Genomic DNA, 21979 nt, shown 5'->3' with positions numbered 1-21979 from the left:
TTGCCTGTAAGTTGCAATGAAGAAGAAATTTCCAGGGACTTTTTGAAATCTTATTGGAATCTCTATGGAACTTTTTTTCTTAATCTATGGAACTGCTGGCTCCTATAGCTGGTTTAAAGACTGAAAGGATTTGTGTGGATAATATCTGTCTTTACTTTTTAATGATGATATGGATTATAATAATATATATCATACTTCATTTTCTGCAAGATTTTAAAGCACTTGAATTAATTTTAATAACCTTGATATATTTGGCCAGTAATGTATGCCTTTCTTTCTTAATGTATTTGAGTTTAGAAATAAAGTTTATAGTAATCAGTGATTGCTCTAATATGATAATGTTCTCTTATTTCAAACAGCTAGTTAAAGGCCTTCAGCAAGAGTTGAATCGATTATATTCCCTTTTCTGTTCTCGGAATCCAGACTTCGAAGAAAGTGGGGGTAAAGTCTCAATAGTGTCACATTCACTGGGATGTGTAATTACTTATGACATAATGACTGGCTGGAATCCAGTTCGACTCTATGAACAGTTGCTGCAGAAGGAAGAAGAATTGCCTGATGAACGATGGATGAGCTATGAAGAAAGACATCTTCTTGATGAATTCTATATAACAAAACGACGGTAAAATATCCTAGTCTATTAAAATAATTTTAAGTGTCTTCGTGGAATTACTGGACCTCTTAGGAGAAAACTTTAAGGTTTTCACGGTAAAGAAAAAATACATTGTTCAGAGTACAAAGGTTATTAGATAACATGCCTAATCAAGGAGAGACTATTTTTATGCTAATCACATGCATTTTCCTATAGCATGAAGTAAGTGGTTTTGTCTGCTTCTTTTTCCTTCTGCCTGTTCTTCCCAGTTTGTTAAGAGTGAAATCTAACATTTTTAAAGCTGAATCACTGTGTAGAATCCTTGTTACTAATCTTAGAGATGGGCCCTTATCTTATTATTCTGGAAATAATTTTCAAGCCTTTTTTTCCTTGGCAAATCTATTTTTGACAGATTTTATAATTATCTGATCATTTGTGGACTTCCAATTTAGTTGACTAAAATTTTTACTCAAAAGCCTTTAGTTTGTCTTAGTCTAATGAAGTTCTTTACGGATTTTTATTCAGAACCTTATGAAGCATACCATAGGCTAGATACATAAAGTTTACAGTGGCAAAATAATTGATATCTTTGAAAGAAAATGACATGTTGGCAAACTTCAGAACAGCATTTTAGATATAAAATCCAGTAAAAAAAATTGTTAAGCAGGCTTATAAAATGAACTGCAATCTTTTATTTATTTTTTAACTTAGTTCCATTGTTTATTAAATGTAAGTAGATATAGAATGTTGTAATGGGGGGGAAATCAAAATAACTCGAATGTTCACTGGCAGAAAAGGATTAAATAAACTAGTTAATGCGTATCATGGACAATTACACAGCTCTTATAAAGATTAAAGTAGACAGTACTTTAATTAAAGGAGGCAGTAAAATGAAAAGATCTCTAAGAATCATTATTAAATATAGAGGGAAAAAGACAGAACAGTGTATATGGTATGAACATTTGGTGTGAGTGTTTTTTAAAGATAAGTATATCTTTAGTAAGGGATCCACCAAAAAAGCTACTAACAGCAGGTATTATGAAGAGTATGGGTACTTTTACTAATCATTTTATAAACTTTCTATTCTACAGTAGGTGCCTTTATTAAATACTGTCAGTGGGGATTAATTTGAGGGATTAGCTAACGAGTCATCAATTTCTTCCTTATGCTTTAGTAAACCAGTGAGCAGATATCTAATAATTATGAACTTATAAATACAGATGTGTACATAATTTTATACTGCTTCCTAGGCTGCGAGAAATAGAAGAACGGCTTCATGGATTGAAGGCATCATCTATGACACAAACACCTGCCTTAAAATTTAAGGTAAGCAAAGTCTGATGAGATTTTCATTATTTATCTCACTTTTTTACCAAACAGCATTTGAAGCCTGACACTAGGATTCAGTTGAAATCTTAATTATTGTTCTTTCAAAGTAATTAATTTATTGAGCACATACTATGTGTTGGATGGACACTGTTAGTTTCTGGATTCTACAATTGAAAGAATAGACAAGACAGTTAGCCCTTAGGATATATAACACAGTGTTATCAGTGCTATTAGCAGTGTGCAGAATAATGTGTATACAAGAGAGGTTTGAATTTTGGCTATAAAGGGTTACAAAGGAACGACATTTGTACTTAGCAGTAAATTGGAATGTTGCTAAGTGGAGGAAAGGAAAAATGCTATTCTGTGTAAAAGAAAGAACATAAAGGTGTGCAGGGATGTAACTTTATAGTACCTCCAAGAAACATGGAATAATCTCAAGTAGTGGGAAAAGAAAAATAGAGACAGATCTGGGAAATATTTAGTAGTTAAAATTAACAAATCTTTGTGCCCAGCTATTTGTGAGTGGTAAGTAAAGTAAGTGGAAGTATAACAGTGATGATTCTAGGGATAAAAAGTTGGCATTTCTGTCAGTGAAAAGTGTGTAATGAAAGCATAAGATGGACACGGTGGTTTGTTTGGAGTCGGGTGAACAAACCAGTTAGGCTAATGCACAGGACTCAGGGCAAGGGGGCTGTGGAAGTGCAGGGAGAGCTGGAGATAAAGAACTTATATTCGATGTGGGCCATGGGAAGCTTTTCAGGGCTTTGGAACATCAGAATGGAACTTTCGAAAGCAATGGGTTAGAAGAATAAGTGGCAGGGCAATGTTGACATTCTCCTCACTGTTGAAAGGGCAGCCTATAGCTGAAAAATAATTTTTTTGCATTATTAAATGGAGTATGGCATAAGTTTCCTAATGCTCATTTTCTGTTGACTATATGTCCATGTTTAATGTACCATATTATCTCTTATAATCTGTTGTTTTTTTTAATCACAGGAACTTAACATACAGGTTAAGTAATGGAATGATGCAGTTCTTTTTTTTCAAACAGTAAGAATTTGGGGGAATACTTTGCAGAGTGTATGATTGTCTAACCACTATGCTGTACACTCAAAACTAATACAAAATAATAGTGAATGTAAGCTGTAATTGAAAAAAATTAAATAAAACCTGAAGAATTTTCTTAATAGACTAGCTCCACAACTTCTGAAGTGTTTTTTTTAATTTATACATTTAAAAACCATAACTAAATTTATAACATACATTTAAAAGCCCTAAGAGCATAGTCTTTGGAATCATCTCCACCTGGAATTTGAGTTTCATCTTTATCATAACTATTATATATAATCAGTGTCAAATACATAGAATTAATCTGGTAGAAAAAGTAAACTCTTCTATTTTATATCCTGGGTTTTTTACTGGAGAGTTGAGTATGATCCACAAAGATATATTAGGATCTCAAAACTTAGTATCACATTACTAGTAATTATGCACTATAATTGTGTATCTCAATACAAAGTCATGTAGTCTAATAATATGGATATTAAATTATTAGAGGAAGAAATATAGAAATCTAAAGTTTGAAAAGGAATTTCTGATGAATTGGCAAATTAATATTTAGGACTCCAGAGTTCTAAAAGGAACAGAAATCTTTCTGTGCCTATTAACTGGCAGATGGATTTACTTTCAGAATACAAGTGTTAGATATGTTGTAGGTGACCCCTGAACTTTAAAAAAAAAAAGATATTCACAGACTTTGGTCTGGAGAGTGGGAAACTGATTCTGATCATGAGGCTTTGCCACTAACTACCTCAAACTTTTTATGAACAAAAATAGAATTCACTTAAGAGTTTCCTGTTACGATTAATGGAATCACTAGCCTCCCAGTCAGCTAGAATCTAATCTTAGGAGTTACCTCTGACTCATTTCTCATCCCCGTCTCCATTCATTCATGTTCATTCCACCCTGTCCTCTCATATTCCCATTTCTGAACAGGGCAAGCCAGTCCTGCCTGGGTTCAGATTATGTTTTGCCTAAACTCTTTCAGTAGTTTACTACCTTGTCTCCAAGTCACCAGCCTTTCAATTTTTCCAATTTATCCACAAGCTACTACCAGGTTTACCAGCCTCCTAAAACATGGGTCAAATCCTTTTCTCCTTCACTACCTATAAAATGAATTAAGTCCAACTGTCTTAGTCAAACAGTCATGGTTCTGTAACATGATCTTACTCCAAGCTACATTTTCCCCATACCCAATTTTTAAACCATGTCAGACTATTTCTGTTCTCTAAATTAAGCCAGGTTCTTTCCTGCCTCTGCTTTAATTCACGTGGTTCCAGCCCCAATGTCCCAACCCTGACTGTGGAAATTCTTTTCATCTTTTTTGGCCTATGCAAATGCTTCCTCTTTTGTAAAGCCCTCAGAGTTGGAATTTATTATCCCTTTCTCTGTTCTCTCTCTTTTTTAAAATTTTTATTTATTGAATTTAGAGAGTGAGATAAAAATATCTATTTGTTGTTCCACTTATTTATGCATTCATTGGTTGCCTCTTGTATGTGCCTTGACCAGAGATCAAATTCAAAACCTTGGCTTATTGGAATAATGCTCCAACCAACTGAGCTACCCAGCCAGGACTTTTTCCCTGTTCTCTTATAGCAGCAATTTTCAACCAGTGTGCCTCAAGAATTTTTTAAACATGTAATAATACCTGACTATTTAATCAGGGGCATTGACCTCTTTTCCATTAGATTGTCAGTTAAAAAAAGACAGTAGTCAACATAACAATAGCCATTCAGTGTGAATGAGTCAAATTGTAGCTATTTTTTGTCAGATTGGCAAAAAAGATAATTTATTTTTTGGTGTGCTGCAGAATTTTAATAATTAGTTTATTTGTGCCTTGAGATGAAAAAGGTTGAATATCACTGTCTTACAGCATACCTTCCATGTCTTGTGCATTTATTTTACGCTGCCTTCCACAGAAGAGTCTAAACTCATGAGTGCAGAAGCTCTGCCTTATTAGTTTTTTTTATCCTCCATAGAATCTAGTATATTACTTCATATAAAATAGTAGCTTAATAAATATTTGATTAGTGTATAGAAACAATGAAATTATCTTCCTTCTCCTTATTCTTCTCATTTTCTATTATATTTAAAGATATATTTAAAGTTGTTCCTACAAATAGATTGCATAGAATAATTAATGATTGGCATATAGTTAACAATGTAGATGCCATCTAGACAAAATTCATAGAAAAAGACATATATTTGAGGATAATTTTATTATTTGTATTTTACTATATGTTATGTTGTGCCCAAATTGTGTTGAAAAACACTTCACCATTTTAAAAATTTTGGATGACTTTATTATTTTAGGTTGAGAATTTCTTCTGCATGGGATCCCCACTGGCAGTTTTTTTGGCATTGCGTGGCATTCGCCCAGGGAACAGTGGTAGTCAGGACCATATTTTGCCCAGAGAGATTTGTAACCGGTTACTAAATATTTTTCATCCAACAGATCCAGTGGTGAGTTGCATATATATATTTTTTTCTCTTATTAAATTGTTACTTAAAGAATTTTTAAGAAGCCTCGCAAGGTACCTCTGAATTAAAGAGAAAGAATTCATTTATCTGATTGTATTTGCATAGGTTCATGCTTTTTAAACATTTGTGTTTTGGATGATTTAGGACTCAGGAAATAAAATACCTTACGAATGACATGTTTATGTTGTAGTATAAGAGTATAATGTAAAAATATTAATACAAGGTACATTAATCTTCTGGACCTTCAAACCATAACCAGTTGCAATACCAATAACCTAACAATCCTGAATTTTGAGAATCTCACTTTAAATACCTTTTCTCTAAAAAATGCTACAATATCAAAATATATTTGGTAGATCCTCTTAGAAATGAAAATATTTTAATGTTATGTATTAAACATGAACAAGTGGAAGAGTTTGTTTTAGCTTGGTGGAATTATAAAATTTTCAATTTTTATATTTTCTATTATGTTTGTATTATAAGTTGTTTTTAATGTAAACACCCCAAGGATCTTGCACCTAGGTAAAGTTTAGTGCATCATTTTTTAGATTAGAAAAATGCTTCCTTAAATCCTTTGGGGGACAAGGCTATGAAAAATCGCTTTATATAATTGTATAAAGTGATTTTAAAAGATTATTAGTTAGTGCTGAGGAGTACAGCTGGAAGACTTTCACTCTTTAAGCCTAACAGAAAACCTGAAGGCAATTCTGAAACTAGCTAACCCTCCCCTGGGCCCAGTGCTGGTAAAAATCAGCCTTGGTATGCAGCTGGGTTCTTCCTGCACACACTCAAGCCCAGCAGAGAGAACCACACGCTATGGATCACTGATAGCTCCAAACAGGTGGCTCAGAGCCACTCGCAAGCCAGGATTGATGTAGGCCTGCACTTGAGTCTTTGCAGATCTACCTAATACATAAAAACAAACAGAGAGACAGCCAAAATGAGAAGACAAAAAAACAGGCCCCAAATGAAAGAATAAGAGAATTCTCCAGAAGAACTAGATGAAATGGAGGCAAGCAATGTATCGGATAGAGTTTAGAGTAATGATTATAAGGATACTCCACAGTATGAAAAAAGACATAGAAACCATAAAAAAGGACCAGACGGAAATAAATAATGCAATATCTGTAATAAATAATACACTGGAAGGAATAAACAATAGGTTAGATGAAGCAGAGGATCAAATCAGTGATTTGGAAGATAAGGTAGAAAAAAACACCCAAGTAGAGCAGAAAAAAGAAAAAAGAATTTTTAAAAATGAGGAGAGCTTAAGAAATTTGGGGGACAACATGAAGCATAACAATGCCCACATCATGGAAGTACAGAAGGAGAAGAGAGTTAGCAAGGGATCAAGAACCTATTTGAGAAAATAATGACCAAAAACTTTTCTATCCTGGTGAAAGAAAAAGACATACAAGTCCAGGAAACTCAGAGAGTTCCAAACAAGTTGCACTCAAAGAGGCCTACACTGAGACACATCATAATCAAAATGTCAAGGCTTAAAGACAAGGAGAGAATCCTAAAAGCCGCAAGAGAAAAGCAGAATATACAAGGGAGCACCAATGACACTTGTCAACAGAAATATTTCAGGCCAGAAGGTAATGGCATGAAATATTCAAGGTGATGAAAAGCAAGGACCTAAAACGAAAGGTACTTGACCCAACGAGGCTATCATTTTTAAGGAGAAATAAGGGACTTTCCAGACAAGAAAAAGCTAAAGGAGTTTGTTAACACCAAACCAACACTGCAGCAAATGTTAAAAGGGCTTGCTTAAAGAAGGAGGAGGAGGAAGAAAGGAAAAACAGGAAAATAGTCTACCAATAAAAAGGGCACTAAATACGTATCTATCAATAATTACCCTAAATGTAAATGTCTTAAATGCTACAACCAAAAGACATAGGGTAGCTGAATGGATAAGAAAAGAAAATCCATATCTATGCTGCCTCCAAGAGACCCACCTCATATTGAAAAATACACACAGACTAAAAATAAAGGGATGGAAAAAGATGTTTCATGCAAATGAAAAGGAAAAAAGAGCTGGGGTAACAATACTATATCGACAAAATAGACTTTAAAACCAAGGCTATAGTAAGAGACAAAGAAGGACGCTACATAATGAAAAAGGGAACAGTCCAACAAGAGGATATAACCCTAGTAAACATATATGCACCAAACATAGGAAAGCCTAAATATGTAAAGCAAATCTTGATGGACATAAAGGGAGAAATTGACAAATACAATCATAGTTGGGGATTTTAATGCCCCTTTGACTTCCATGGATAGATCTTCCAGACAAAATCAACAAGGAGACAGTGGCCTTAAATGACACACTAGATCAAATGGATTTAATTGATATCTTAAGAGCATTTCAAAAGCACCAGAATACAAGGTCTGTCCAGAAAAAGTCCAGCCATTGTTAATATAATGAGAACGGTTTGCGTGACATTGAGGTAACCTGGCAGCCAAGAAGAGTGGACTGGAATGTGCATGCATGAACAATGATGACTTCACTGTACTAGTGAGTGAGGGCGTGAGACACCGTTGCATTAGCATGTATATATTGTGTGGCTATCACATTCAAAATGACTAAGCAAGTAGAGCAACAAATCTGCATCAAATTTTGCATTAAACTTGAACATTTCTCCATGGAAGCTATCAGATGATTCAGAAGGCCACAGCTATGACAACTGGTGACTAACAGCTTTGTCACAACAACACATCCACTCATAGATCACGTCTCCTGCAAAGTTTTTTGGCTAAACATCAGATCACCTTTGACTTCTCGCTTTTCCCCAAACAAAAATCACCTTTGAAAGGGAAGAGATTTCAGACCATCAGTGAGATCCAGGAAAATACAGTGGGTCAGCTGGTGCCCATTGAGAGAACTATGTGAGGTCTCAAGATGCCTACTTTCAAGGGGACTAAGGCATCATTGTCCTGTGTACAATGTTTCTTGTATCTTCAGTAAATATCTCTTTTTCATATTACATGACTGGATACCTTCTGGACAGACTTTGTATATGTAGTTTTCAAGTGCACATGGAATGTTTTCTAGAATAGACCACATGTTAGGACACAAAACAAGTCTCAATAAATTTAAGAAGATTGAAATCATATCAAGCATCTTCTCTGACCACAATTAATGCTGTGAAACTAGAAATCAATCACAAGAACACTGAAAAACACACAGATATGGAAGCTAAATAACATGTTATTAAACAATGAATGGGTCAACAATGAGATCAAGGAAGAAATCAAAAGATACCATGAAACAAATGAAAATGAGAACACAACAATCCAAATTTCTGTGGAATATAAGGAAAGCAATCCTAAAAGGGAAATTCATAACATTATAGGCCTATCTCAAAAAATAATTTAAAAATGAAAATAAAAACCAAGAAAAAAACTCAAACAACCTAACTTTACACTAAAGGAACTAGAAAAAGAACAACAAAGCTCAAAGTGAGTAGAAGGAAGGAAATAATAATGATCAGAACAAAAATAAATAAAATAGTCTAAAAAAAATACAAAAGATCAATGTATCCAAAAGTTGGTAAACACTAAACAAGAATGACAGACCTTTAACCAGATTCATCAAGAGAAAAGGAGAGGACCCAGATAAATAAAATCAGAAATGAAAGAAGAGAAGTAACAACTGACACAAAAGATATACAAAGGATTGTAAGAAAATATTAAACAACTATATGCCAACAAACTGGACAACCTGGATGAAATGGATAAATTCCTAGAAATGCACAATCTTCCAAAACTTAATCAGAAAAATCAGATAATGAATAACAATAGATTACACCTCATGAAATTAAAGCACTAATTTAGAAAACTTCCAACAAACAAAAGCCCTGGACCAGATGGCTTCACAGGTAAATTTTACCAAATATTTTGAGAAGAACTAACACCTCTCTTTTTCAAACTATTTCAAAAAATTCAAGAGGAGAGAAGGCTCCCAGGCTGATTTTATGAGGCCAGAATTATCCTAATTTCAAAACCAGCAAAAGACACTGCAAAAAAGAAAAAAGAAAATTATAGGCCAATATCCCCAATGAATATAGATGCTAAAATCCTCAAAAAAATATTAGCAAACCTGGCACAGTGACTTGAGCGTCGGCCTGCGAGCGAAGTGTCGCTGGTTCGATTCCCAGTCAGGGCACATGACTAGGTTGCACGTCAGGTCCCCAGTTGGGGGCGCAAGTGAGAGGCAACCACACAGTGATGTTTCTCTCCCTCTCTTTCTCCTTTCCCCTCTCTCTAAAAATAAACAAATAAATAAATTATTTTTTTTAAAAATTAGCAAACCAAGTACAGCAGTTTATCAGAAAGATCATACACCATGATCAAGAGGAATTTATTTCAGGAATGCAAGGTTGGTGCAGTATTCACAAATCAATAACTGTGATTCACCATGTAAACAAAATGAAGGATGAAAACAACATGATCATACCAATAGATACAGAAAAAGTTTTTGAGAAAATCCAGCGCCATTTATGATAAAAACTCTCAGCAAAGTGGGAATAGAGGGAGCATACCTAAACATAATAAAAGGCCATATATGACAAACCCACTGCCAGCATCATACTCAACAGGCAAAAACTACAATCATTCCACTTAAGATCAGGAACAAGACAGGGATGTATGCTTTCACCTCTCTTATTCAACATAGCACTGGAAGTCCTAGACACAGCAGTCAGACAAGAAGAAGAAATAAAAGGCATCCAAATTGAAAGGAAGAAGTAAAACTGTCTGTATTTGTTGATGACATGATACTGTACCTAGAGAATCCCAAAGATTCCACCAAAAAACTACTAGGAATGATAAGTGAATTCAACAAAGTAGCAGGATACAAAATTAATATCCAGAAATCAGTTTTTTTTTTTATACACCAATAACAAACTAACAGAAAGGGAAATTAAAAAAATAAATCCCACTCACAACTGTTTCAAAAAGAATAAAATACCTAGGAATAAATCTAACCAAAGATGTAAAAGATCTATACTCTAAAAATTGTAAAACACCGAAGAAAGAAATTGAAAAATGTACAAATAAGTGGGAGCACATACCTTGTTCATGAATAGGAAGAATTAACATCATTAAAATATTCATACTACCCAAAGCAATCCATAGATTCAATGCAATTCCTATCAAGATTTCAATGACATCTAGTGGTTATGTATTGAATGATGCCTTTTAACCCTGTTACCAAATCTGTTGCCCCCAGAATACAACAAGGATGCCAGCCTGTTAAACCAAGCATGCTGTTGTCCTGGGACAGCCAGCTGACCTGGAGTCTGCAAGATCCTTCCCCATGTGATAAGGCCACCCTCTCCTCCACACCCCCACTCTTATTAGGGATTTCTGGGCCCAAGGGTAGGTAGGACGACAACCATGTCCAGCTTGAAGCAGCTAGAGGAGCACGAGACCTTCACCCATTGTCCTTTATAAGATTATAAAGGGTCTTAAGTCTGAGTGGGGGGAATTGTTACAGAGTGGGGGTCCTCCCCAAAATATAAATAAATTTATTATTTTTTTAAAAAGATTCCAGTGACATATTTCACAGAACTAGGACAAATATTTCAAAAATGTGTATGGAACCACAAAAGGCCCTGCATAGCACCAGTGATCCTGAGAAAGAAGAACAAAGTTGGAGAAATCATGCTACCTAATATCAAACTATCCTATAAGGCCATAGTAATCAAAACAGCGTGGCACTGGCATAAAAACAGATCCATATATCAATGGAACAGAATAGAGAGGCCAGAAATAAACCCACACTTTTATAATCAACTAATATTTGACAAAGGAAGCAAGCACATATAATGGGTTAAAAATAAGTTATTCAATAAATGGTGCTGGGAAAATTGGACAGGTACATGCAGAAAAATTAAACTAGACTGCCTTCTTACACCACACACAAGAATAAATTCAAAATGAGTTAAAGACTTAAATGTTAGGCCCAAAACCATAAAATTCCAAGAAGAAAAATAGGAAGCAAAATCTCAGACATTGCTCGAAGCAATATTTTATCAGATATATCTCCCCAGGCAAGGGAAACAAAAGTAAAAATAAACAAATGGGACTACATCAAACTAAAAAGGTTTTGCACAGCAAAGGAAAACATCAACAAAATAAAAAGACAACCCCAGATTGGGAGAAAACATACTTGCTGATACATCTCATAAGGGGTTAATATCCAAAATATATAAAGTACTTACAAAACTCAACACCAAAGAAACAACAACCCAATTAAGAAATGAGCAAAGGCCAGAATAGACACTTCTCCAAAGAGAACATACAGATGGATGATCAATAGACATGAAAAGATGCTCAATGTCACTAATCACCAGAGAAATGCAAATTAAAATCACAATGAGATATCATCTCACACCTGTCAGAATGGCTATCAATAAATCAACAGACAAGTGCTGGTGAGGATGTGGAGAAAGGGGAGCTCTTTTGTACTGTTGGTGGGAATGCAGATTGGTGTAGCCACTGTAGAAAGCAGTATGGAGATACCTCAAATAATTGAAAATGGATCTGCCTTTTGATCCAGCAATCCCACTTCTGGGATTATATCCAAAGGAACCCAAAACACTAATTCAAAAGAACGTAAGCACCACTATGTTCATTTCAGCATTATTTACAATCACCAAGATATGGAAGCAGCCCAAATCTCCATCAGTAGATGAGTGGATAAAAACAACTGTGGGACATTCACAGAATGGAATACTACTCAGCCATAAAAATAGAAGAAAGCTTTATCCTTTGCAACAGTATGGATGGACCTGTAGAACATTATGCTAAGGAAGTAATTGAGTCAAAGAAAGACAAATACCATATGATTTCATTTGTGTGGAATCTCATGAATAAACTGAATTAACAAGCAAAATACAGACTCATAGAAAGAGAGCAGGATGACAGCTAAAGTGGGGGAACGTTAGGAGGTGGAGGGATTGAGCAAAAAGGAAAAAGGACTCATGGACGTGGACAATTGTGTAGTGATTTCAGGTGGGAGGCAGGTATAAGGGGACTAAATGGTAGTGGAAAAAATTCAATTAAAAAAATCACTAAAAAAAGATTGCTAGCTAGTACCAAATAAATATAACATTGACTAAACACTAGCATTTTAGAAAATTTTCCTTATGTTAAAAAATCAGACTGCTGTATTTAAGAACTAAGTTTTACTAAACTGGAATCTAATACAAGATTTAAATACAGATTGCACAATCTTGGCCAAGTCACTTTGGAGACTGCTTCTTATCTATATGATGCAGATGATAATATTTACCTCATAGTGTTGGTAGGATTAAGTAATGTGTATGTGAAAACATCTAGCTAGATATTCGGTATTTCATCAATATGTATTAATTTATCTCATTCTTTTTATAACTTGAAAGTGAACTCTGAGCTTTCAATGTCCTTCGTATAATGTTAAACTTTGTTATATTATGAAGGAGGGTTCCAATCTCATTTTATTAATAGTATTTTTATTATTCATTTTATAGTTTTCCTGTAAGTTTTTTAAGTAATGCTTTTTTTAAAAGAATTTATTTATTTATTTTTAGAGAGAGGGGAAGGGAGGGAGAAAGGGAGAGAAACTTCAATATGTAGTTGCCTCTTGCTCACCCCCAACTGGGGGCCTGGCCCACAACCCAGGCATGTGCCCTGACTGGGAATCAAACCTTCAACCATTGGTTCACAGGCCGGCGCTCAATCCATTGAGGCACACCAGCCAGAGCTAAGTAATGCTTTTTTAATGTTTATGTCAGAACTATACTAGGCAGTTTTTATAAATGTTATTGTTCTTTCCAACATCCTTGAGAAGTAGGAAGTGTTATCTCAGGAAAGTGAGGACCTGAGACCTTGTGACTTGGTGTCATACAGGTCATAATGACAGAGGCCAGAATATGGACTTGGGGAATTCTGATGCCAAATCCATTGCCATTTCTGCTATATCATCTCCACTTCACATTAGACAAATAGTGTAATATCTACATCTAATTTGTGTGTTATTATGTTAATGTATTTTAAAATAGTTTACTAAGAACTCTTAAGATATTAAGATTGACCTCAGTTGCTATGTTCCAGTTTATTCTTTCTAGCTTCAGCTTTGCTTGTGAGACTAACGTAATAAAAATGAATTTATTTCTGTGAAAAACTAATAGGTACTGTTAACCTAGACTAACTAATTGTTTTTCATAATTCCATCATTAAGGAACAATTAGACCAATTACATGTCATTAAGAGTGAACAAATAGGAATACATGTTAGAAATAACAGGTTTTTGAAAATTTCCTAAGGTCTGCTGAGCATGCGCTAGAATAAGACTAAACAGTTTACTAAAATCTGAGCCTTAATGTTGTGTTTCTTTGATTTTCTTTTTTATCAAGGCTTATAGATTAGAACCGTTAATACTGAAACACTACAGCAACATTTCACCTGTCCAGATCCACTGGTATAATACTTCCAATCCTGTACCTTATGAGCATATGAAGCCAAGCTTTCTCCACCCAACAAAAGAACCTACCTCAGTTTCAGAGAATGAAGGCATTTCAACAATACCAAGCCCTGTGACCTCACCAGTCTTGTCCCGCCGACACTATGGAGAATCTATAACAAATATAGGCAAAGCAAGCATATTAGGTAATTTCTCTTCAGTATTCCTTATCATTAAATATAAGCACTTTTTATACAGGCATTAAATTTGGAATATTTGGAAATATTCTATGTATTACAACCATCCAACAGTTAATTCATGTGTTTAGAATTAACTGCCCTCTCACTTTTCAAATTTGAGGGCCAGTAACCCTGGAATTCTCTAATTAGATCAGATTCTGTAGTTTTACATTATGAGATAGCTGGATGCACAAGAAAAGGTCTGGGGATCAAGTCCCTCATTTTTAATCTTGGCCCCCACTTCCTGTGAGATCTTAGGCAAGTCATATATTTTAGTGCATCCTCATCTGTGAAATGAGAAGGTACTTGAGTTCTAAGGGGACCCCTGCCAGCTAGTTCTCTGATCCATGTCCCAAAAGTTTCTTAAACTGTGTCCTTCCTGAGGGCAAAAAGGATACTTCATTTGTCTTTGAATGATGTCCAGTACCAGCCACCATGTTTGGTGTAACACTGGAGGTCATTTAGGTGCCATTTGCATTTGTCCATTGCTTTTGCTTACAAGTTGCCTTAATATAAAATGCCACAAGATGGCACTATAAACAGGCTTTACCTATTGGTTTAATTTCTGTTTCAATTCATCAAACAAATTGTTTATTGACAGCTTTTTATAATATATCCACTTCAGTATTGCACATATTAGTAATAAATATATGCCCATGTCAATGGCATGGTTCTTAAAGTTTTTAATCTTACCAAATACTTTAATAAATAATGACCACTTGAACAAAATAGAATCTTTATTCCTTTGTAAGCTGTATTCCTAGAATTTGCATGCTCTTGGTCTGTTTAATACTATTTTTATTTATAAACCTACAGTATAAATTGTGAGATACATACATACATATATATATATATATATACATTTTTTTTTTTTTAAATGTTTCCACCCTGGAAAAACATGACTAGGGTTTGGTCCCTCTGCCAGTTGGCTGTAATTATGGGTGGTGCTCTTTAGCGTGGTATGTGGTGTAATTCAGCAGAATGATTGCCCTGTTTTGTGAAATGCAGGGGCTGCTAGCATTGGAAAGGGACTTGGAGGAATGTTGTTCTCAAGATTTGGACGTTCATCTACATCACAGCCATCTGAGACATCAAAAGACTCCATAGAAGATGAAAAGAAGCCAGTTGCCTCGCCTCCTACTACCACTGTGGCAACACAGACCCTTCCACATAGCAGTTCTGGCTTTCTTGATTCTGCATGTTAGTTCACATTGTTCTTTCCTTAAGTTTAAATACTGTATCTTTTTCAAAACTGAGGAGAGGCGAGAGGATTAAGATATTAACACTAGCACTCAACTCTAAAATCTAAAGCTTTTCAATTAAAAATGCTCTTTTGCTGCTTACATTTTTAAGACTAATTCCAGGTAAATGGCAGTTTTACTCTCTGCATTGGTAAATTAGTAATAATCAGGGCCTATGGCATAGGGGTCTTAAGTATAAAGTATAAAACAAATCTCTTTGAGGTCAGTACCCCCTGGTTTTTATAAAGTAAGATTTTTAAATATGGTCTTCTCAGCCTTAAAAATTCATGTAGTTGCATCAAACCTATGCTGTATGTACTCTTGATACTTTTTAAAAACGTGCTACGCCAAAGCCATCCTGCTGCTAATCCCTCTTTCTTTTATCCAACCTAATTATAAAACCCTCAATGCTTCAATTAGTATTGGATCCACTGATGGCTTTCAGTGCTCTCCCAGCTACTGAGCATAAAGCAGGTCCTCGAGAAATGAGTGAATGAATGGATAGTTATGCTGGACTTGACCTTAGAATGGAGCTATATTTAATTTTTTCCAGTAGACTTATGAGGTTTAAAATCTTGAATTGTTGTGAAACACTAATACACTTACTTAGTATATATTAACGTCCAAGGGTCTAACCTTTTAACTATCCAGTTAAGACTAAAAAGTCAAGTTCTATTTTTCCATTAAATTATTTAAGGAAATGTAGATTCTGAAACAAGCTACTCCTTTCTGTAACTATAGGACGAGGAAAACTTTTATTTCTCTAAAAATTTTTAAACATTATATCTCAAATAATTAAAGCCTTGTTACTCTGTCTGCTACTCTGAATTTTAAAATGACCAGCATTCATTGCCATCCATAAAACTTACTCAGAAAGGAAGTTCAGTTGTGACAGTCCCAGAGGCTGGATCTTTCTCCACAGTCACCCCCACTTCAGGGTGAATTGTCCTGGGCATTCCTGGGTTGGACATTCCTGTTTAGGCCACTAGCATTGTTTAACTTAATCTCATCAGATTCTGAATACTGAACGTTTTATAATTGCAAGCCTTTTAAACACTGCCTAAAAAATTTATTTGAGACTTTGATATTTGTGCAAATTTCATATTTTAGTTTAGGTATAAGAGTTTCTATACTGTTACTGACTTAAGCTTTCACTTCTACTTAATATCAGGATCGTGCTTGTGAAAATACAAAATACTGTTGTAACATGCAGATTTCAAAAGAAAACTCTAAACTTTTGAGGAAAAATAATTTCAAAGAAATTGTAAGATAGTAGATAAAAGTCACCATTCCTTAATGCACAGCAAAGATACTAGTAAAGAGAGGGATTGCATGAGAGAACAAAAAGAGCAGAGTCAAGAAAAAGGGTCATGAAGAAACACAGAGAGGATCTATAGGATCGGAGTGGTTTTAGTGGTTTGGGTTTGTTTTGTTTTGTTTTACTATTTAGCATCATAATTTCACAATGATAATAGAGAACACTATTTCTTTCAGGACAACAGTAAGTAGAGGTGCTTAGCTATATTGCATCATTATACTTTGATATTTATCAAAATGCATTTGCATCATTCTTACATATAAATTCTTTGTGAGTCCTCATGGTAAACTCCTTGTCAGCTATACACTCAACTAAATCTGAGCTAATCATGAATCTTAGTTACACATATTCATCTGTAGATACATATGTAACTGTTAAAACTGGTCAACTACTACTGCAGTAGAATTCTGCCTTTTAATTCAAATCCTCAAGATTTGCCTTACTAATTCTTTGACTTGCTTCAATGATATACTCTTCTGTGTAAACCTGATTTAGACAGATTTCTTAAGTCTTAATTGCTATTTTGGCTATCTCTTGCAAATCATAAAACTTTCTTAAATCTTCTTTTTTGGAATTTGTCCTTTGTGATTAGGTAATTCTGGCTTCTTTCCTTCTTTCTGCTCACCTTGATTTCCTCAGTTTTTTCCATAACCTTTATTCTGAAGCTACCATCTTTGATTCTCTTTCTTTGAGGGTAAGATGGACACAGACTTTGAATTCATGATTAATCAGGGTTTCTGTCTTTGAAGATTAAGTGCTTTCAATTGTCATCAAGGTGATGGCACTAGCTGTTCTTCATTTCTTTTGAAAAAGTCTAGGCTTATTTCCAGAGGTTTTACTACTATTCCGTTTCTTATGCTCTCTGGTGTTTGTAACATGTTAAAAGGGAAGATCTGTTTCTTTTAGCATTGTTTTGCCTCTAGGTCAGAACTTAAATGAACCGTACGTTTTGGGGATATCTAGGTGTTAACAAATTATGACATCATATTTCAAAATTAATTGTGCTTACATTTTCCATCAAAGAACTCTTCATAGAAAACAAAATGTGTCCTTCTTTACATATGCTAGGTTTAATCAGCTTATTTGGGAGTATTGTTCTAAATTTTCGCCACTGCATCGTTGAAGGCCATTTGTAACTATCAGCTAACACTTTACAGCATCTTGTGTTTTTTTTTCGCAGATTTCAGACTTCAGGAGTCGTTCTTTAATCTCCCACAACTTCTTTTTCCGGAATATGTAATGCAGAATAAAGATAATACCCTCGGTATGGTATATGTCAGGAATAGCATTCAGAATACTATGAATATAATTAGAGAGTTCTTCTGCTCATTGAAAAAAAATGGATCAATTCTTCTATGAAATCTGCCTATAGACTACTTTATATGTACTTCCTTTCTGTATTTTCTAATCTTTAATGGTAGTGATCCTGAAACCCAACTGTTGATTAGTGCATAATGTGCTAAAATAAATGATACGTCTATATGCTCCTACAAAGAGGGAGCCTTTTAGAGGAAAGAGAAAAGCATAGGTCATTTTTTCTTCTCTATTGTCCTGTAGGCTTCAAAGAAGTTCACTATACTTCTCATGCACTACACTAGATATAAAAGGTTTTCATAATAAAGGATTAATTAATCATGCCTAGTTTTTTCAGATATTGGTAACACTAGATATGTCATCAGCTGATACCTGGTTTCAATACAGATATTTAATATTCTTTAGAAGGGTAGGTTTGCTTTAAAGACTTAGTATTATTAGTTGTAAGAGATGTTTTCAGTCTCTTAATTTTCAACAGATTGTACATATCACAAAGGATTAATCTTAGCAGTTTAAATTATTTTTATCAATTAACTTCTTATTCCTTTTTCCACAAATCCTTTTTCCATTTTTTTAAAAATAGTGGATTTTGTCTTTAACTAAAGAAAGGTTTTTATTTCAATATTTTAACCATATCTAATTTCATAGTTTCTGTATTTAATTGCTAATTATTTTTTCTTTCTTTTTTTCTATTTTCAAAACAACTCTTACTTGATACAAGTTTCAAAACTGTGGTTTAGTATGACAAGCTGATTAGGGTTTTTTTGGTTTTTTTTTTTTTTTTTCTCCCTAGCCACAGTTTGTGTTGATCTAACTCAGTGAAGTCCTCTCAAGAAATGAGCTTGTAACAGTGCTCACTCTGGTCCCTGCTCATGTAATTTTTAGTTACTTCAATAAAGAAATAACTTGATTGGTGCTTTTTGCATATTTAGTTGGAGAAAGGAAAATTCATTCATTCATATATTCGTCCTGTATTCTAGCAGACTTATATCCTCTATCTTAAAGTCATCCCAGCTGCGTAAGCCATTAGACCACTAATCATACCCACACCAAACTGAGTCAGTTGGTAATGTGTATGGCTTCTATTTTTCTTCCCATTTTTATTCATTCTGCAATTACTTATTAAATGTTTACCGTGAGTGAAGATACCAAGGTAGTCTCTAGAAAAGATACCAAGATGAAACAGACTTAAGCACGACCTGTAAAAGTGTTCGATGCTGGTGTGGAAATTAAATATTTTCTAGAGGGCATATATTCTAGTAGAGAAGGTAGAGAACTACATAATTATAATATGTGATAGAATGAGACACATAACAGAGGTACAGTTAACGGATTCTGTCAGTTCTAAGGCATGAGGAAATGATTTCACCTGTAGAAATCATAAAAGGCTTCATGGAAGAAGGATTTAGACATGCAGAGATTTAGAAAACATTACAGGGGGAAGAAACAGAGTGTAAGCAAAAGCACAGAGGTGGGAAGCATGGAGTGTGTAAGGAACCAGTTCATTTTCCTGAGTAGTACCAGTGATGAGTAGAATCAGGTTGTGAGTATGATTGAGAAAGTTTCTTAAACCAGATTGTAGAGGGTCCAACAAATACTGCCATCTCCTGGAGTTTTTTTGTATTCGAGATTTACCCATAGAGCTTATATTTACATTTACCCACATAGCCCATCTGTTGTCAAATTTAGGTATTTAAATGTCTTTCAGGGTAGATTAGTGTTGAGAATTTTTTTTGGCAGAAATGACAACTAATTATAAAACTCATCTTAGAGTTTTTGTTAATTAATTTTCTCAAGTAAAGAATGGTTGGAGAATATTCCTAAATGTATTTGGAGCTATGATAATTCAAAAATGTAAGTATTCTTTGAATGTCAAATACCTAAGCATGTGAAATAATGTCATTGCTCTGAAGCAGCACAAAAATTAGGCATAATCTGCTAATAAGAAGTCTGAGCATAATCTTTATTACAAATGAATTTTTCACCAGACATTTGGAAACACAGTTTCCTTTAACAGCACTTTATTTTTCTTGGTGTCTACCTGGAGCCAAAAGTCGCGCAAATATGACTATAATTATTACTTATAAATAAGATGACTTTTAAGATTCATTAAGTTTTTAAAAACTTATCTTTAGAGAAGTTAAGATGCTTCCTTTAAATAGTAATTACCTGTCTGGTTAGTGCATATTATAATACTGAAGTGCTTTCTTTCTATTCACATGTTATTAATACCATATCTATGTTGACAAGCCTTATGCACAAAAGAATTCTCTGATGAAAGCATAGTAGTGATGTCACTTGACCTTCACAGATGTAGATTGCAGACATTTGCTTTGGGGAAATATATTCGTATGCATGAATTCCCAGAAAAGAAAATAATTCATGTTTCAAAATGTAGAAGCAAACTGCTGATTGTTAAAAGCTAACATTTTTTTCTCATTTTTACTTTTCTTCAGCTATTCAGGGATCTCATTCTTTTCTTTGGGAATAGAAGCATTCTAGCACTTAGGCACTGGAGAAGGAGAAAGAAGGACAAAGTGATGATTTTATGTTCTCCTTTTCTTTGACCTAACTCAGTGAAAGAAGCTGGGAAAAAACTATCTACCTGTGTGGTGCTACCCATTCTTTATATGGTAACCATGAGACAGGTCTGAGGCAACTCCATGTAGATTTGGGCCCACTTCGGCCAAGAGCAGATCTCACAGCACATACAGGGTGGGGCAAAAGTAATACATAGTTGTTCATATGGAAAATAATACAATAATTAATAAGAATAAGAATAAACTTTGCATACTCACAACTGTAAACCTACTTTTGCCCTACCCTGTCATGTAGAACCTCAGTCCATTGGGAAATCTGTGATCGATATAAACAGGAGAAAGAAGATGAGGCATTGACCCATCTAGTTCTGTCCATCCACCTACAAAATCAACACAAATTAGAGGTTAACCACACCAGCAGTCAGACCGCCTGGGATAAACTTTCTAAGGAAGATGAGAGACTAAAATAGTTCATCAAGTATAAGCTGGCTACCCAGATCCCATTTCAATAGAGACATTTCAATAGATAGGGGTAGGGAGGGCCAATCAGTTAACAACACTTAATAAAGTCCCTGTAGGTTACAAGAATAACAAGGGCATATAATAGGATAATTAAATGAGAAATTTAATGTCTAGTATATGAAAGGCAGAGTTGCATGACAGTAATAGCATATTAAGAATAAATTTCAAGTACATAAAATTAAAGCAGAGCCAAATTACACTGGCTGTAATGAAAAATCTCACTTTCTTTGACTTGAAAACAATTGAACTTAAGACTGTTGGACTAGTAAAACATTCTACAGTAGCATTTGAAAGTAAATTCTTAGAAATTATAATTTGTAGTCTTCACTAATATTAATGCTTATGTGTGTTCCCTATCTCTTCTGTTTCTCCTCTTTTTTCTCCATAACTAACTTCACCTTTACTCTTCCTCATCATACTTGAGAATTCCAGTTTTCTCTTTTTTCATCTTTCAGTCTGTTGTGCCAGAATGTACCCACAAACCTAACACAAGGGTCCCATGCAGTACAGAAGATGAAAGGTTCAGACATTACTACTCCACAGTCCACATATGGATTTCAACTATTTCTAGCTTATACATTAGCTTATAAGTTAAATAAGGAGACTACTGTAACAGTTTTAAATACCTTTGAAAAGCCTATGTCGATATATCTTAGAAATGGTTTAATAACCTTATTAGTACCTGAGAATGTATAGATAGCTCCATGGACATTTCTTGTCAGAAAAGAACAATTGAATAGAAAAATAACAACTGGATATACATTTTTAAGTCATCAAATGGTCTTGTCACAAAATACTTGTTTAAAATAAGTATTAGCTTAAACATTGTTATGAAATTATTCTCGAGTGATACAGTTTTCTACATGCAATTACCAAACTCCCAGTGTAAAAAAAA

At 34.4% G+C, this 21979-nt stretch overlaps 1 protein-coding gene across 4 annotated transcripts in view; it reads left to right on the top strand.

Annotated features, from left to right (window-relative positions):
• Positions 1 to 21979, top strand: part of DDHD1 (DDHD domain containing 1) — an 80983-nt gene that overhangs the window by 55312 nt on the left and 3692 nt on the right. For 2 of the 4 annotated variants that reach the window (XM_090270895.1, XM_090270894.1), the window contains 6 exons: positions 360 to 622; positions 1843 to 1918; positions 5294 to 5443; positions 13864 to 14116; positions 15158 to 15349; positions 17889 to 17972. In XM_090270895.1, coding sequence (XP_090127021.1) covers positions 360 to 622; positions 1843 to 1918; positions 5294 to 5443; positions 13864 to 14116; positions 15158 to 15349; positions 17889 to 17972 — 1018 coding nt within the window. The remainder of the gene's footprint in view (positions 1 to 359; positions 623 to 1842; positions 1919 to 5293; positions 5444 to 13863; positions 14117 to 15157; positions 15350 to 17888; positions 17973 to 21979) is intronic. The other 2 variants (XM_090270897.1, XM_090270896.1) reach the window with 1 other exon arrangement.

Source organism: Furipterus horrens, unplaced genomic scaffold, assembly GCF_987537825.1.
Source record: "Furipterus horrens unplaced genomic scaffold, mFurHor1.1.pri manual_scaffold_3, whole genome shotgun sequence".
In the NCBI taxonomy this organism is placed as follows: Eukaryota; Metazoa; Chordata; class Mammalia; order Chiroptera; family Furipteridae; genus Furipterus; species Furipterus horrens.
Note: the sequence above shows the minus strand (reverse complement) of the source record. Positions and strands in the feature narration are given on the sequence as shown.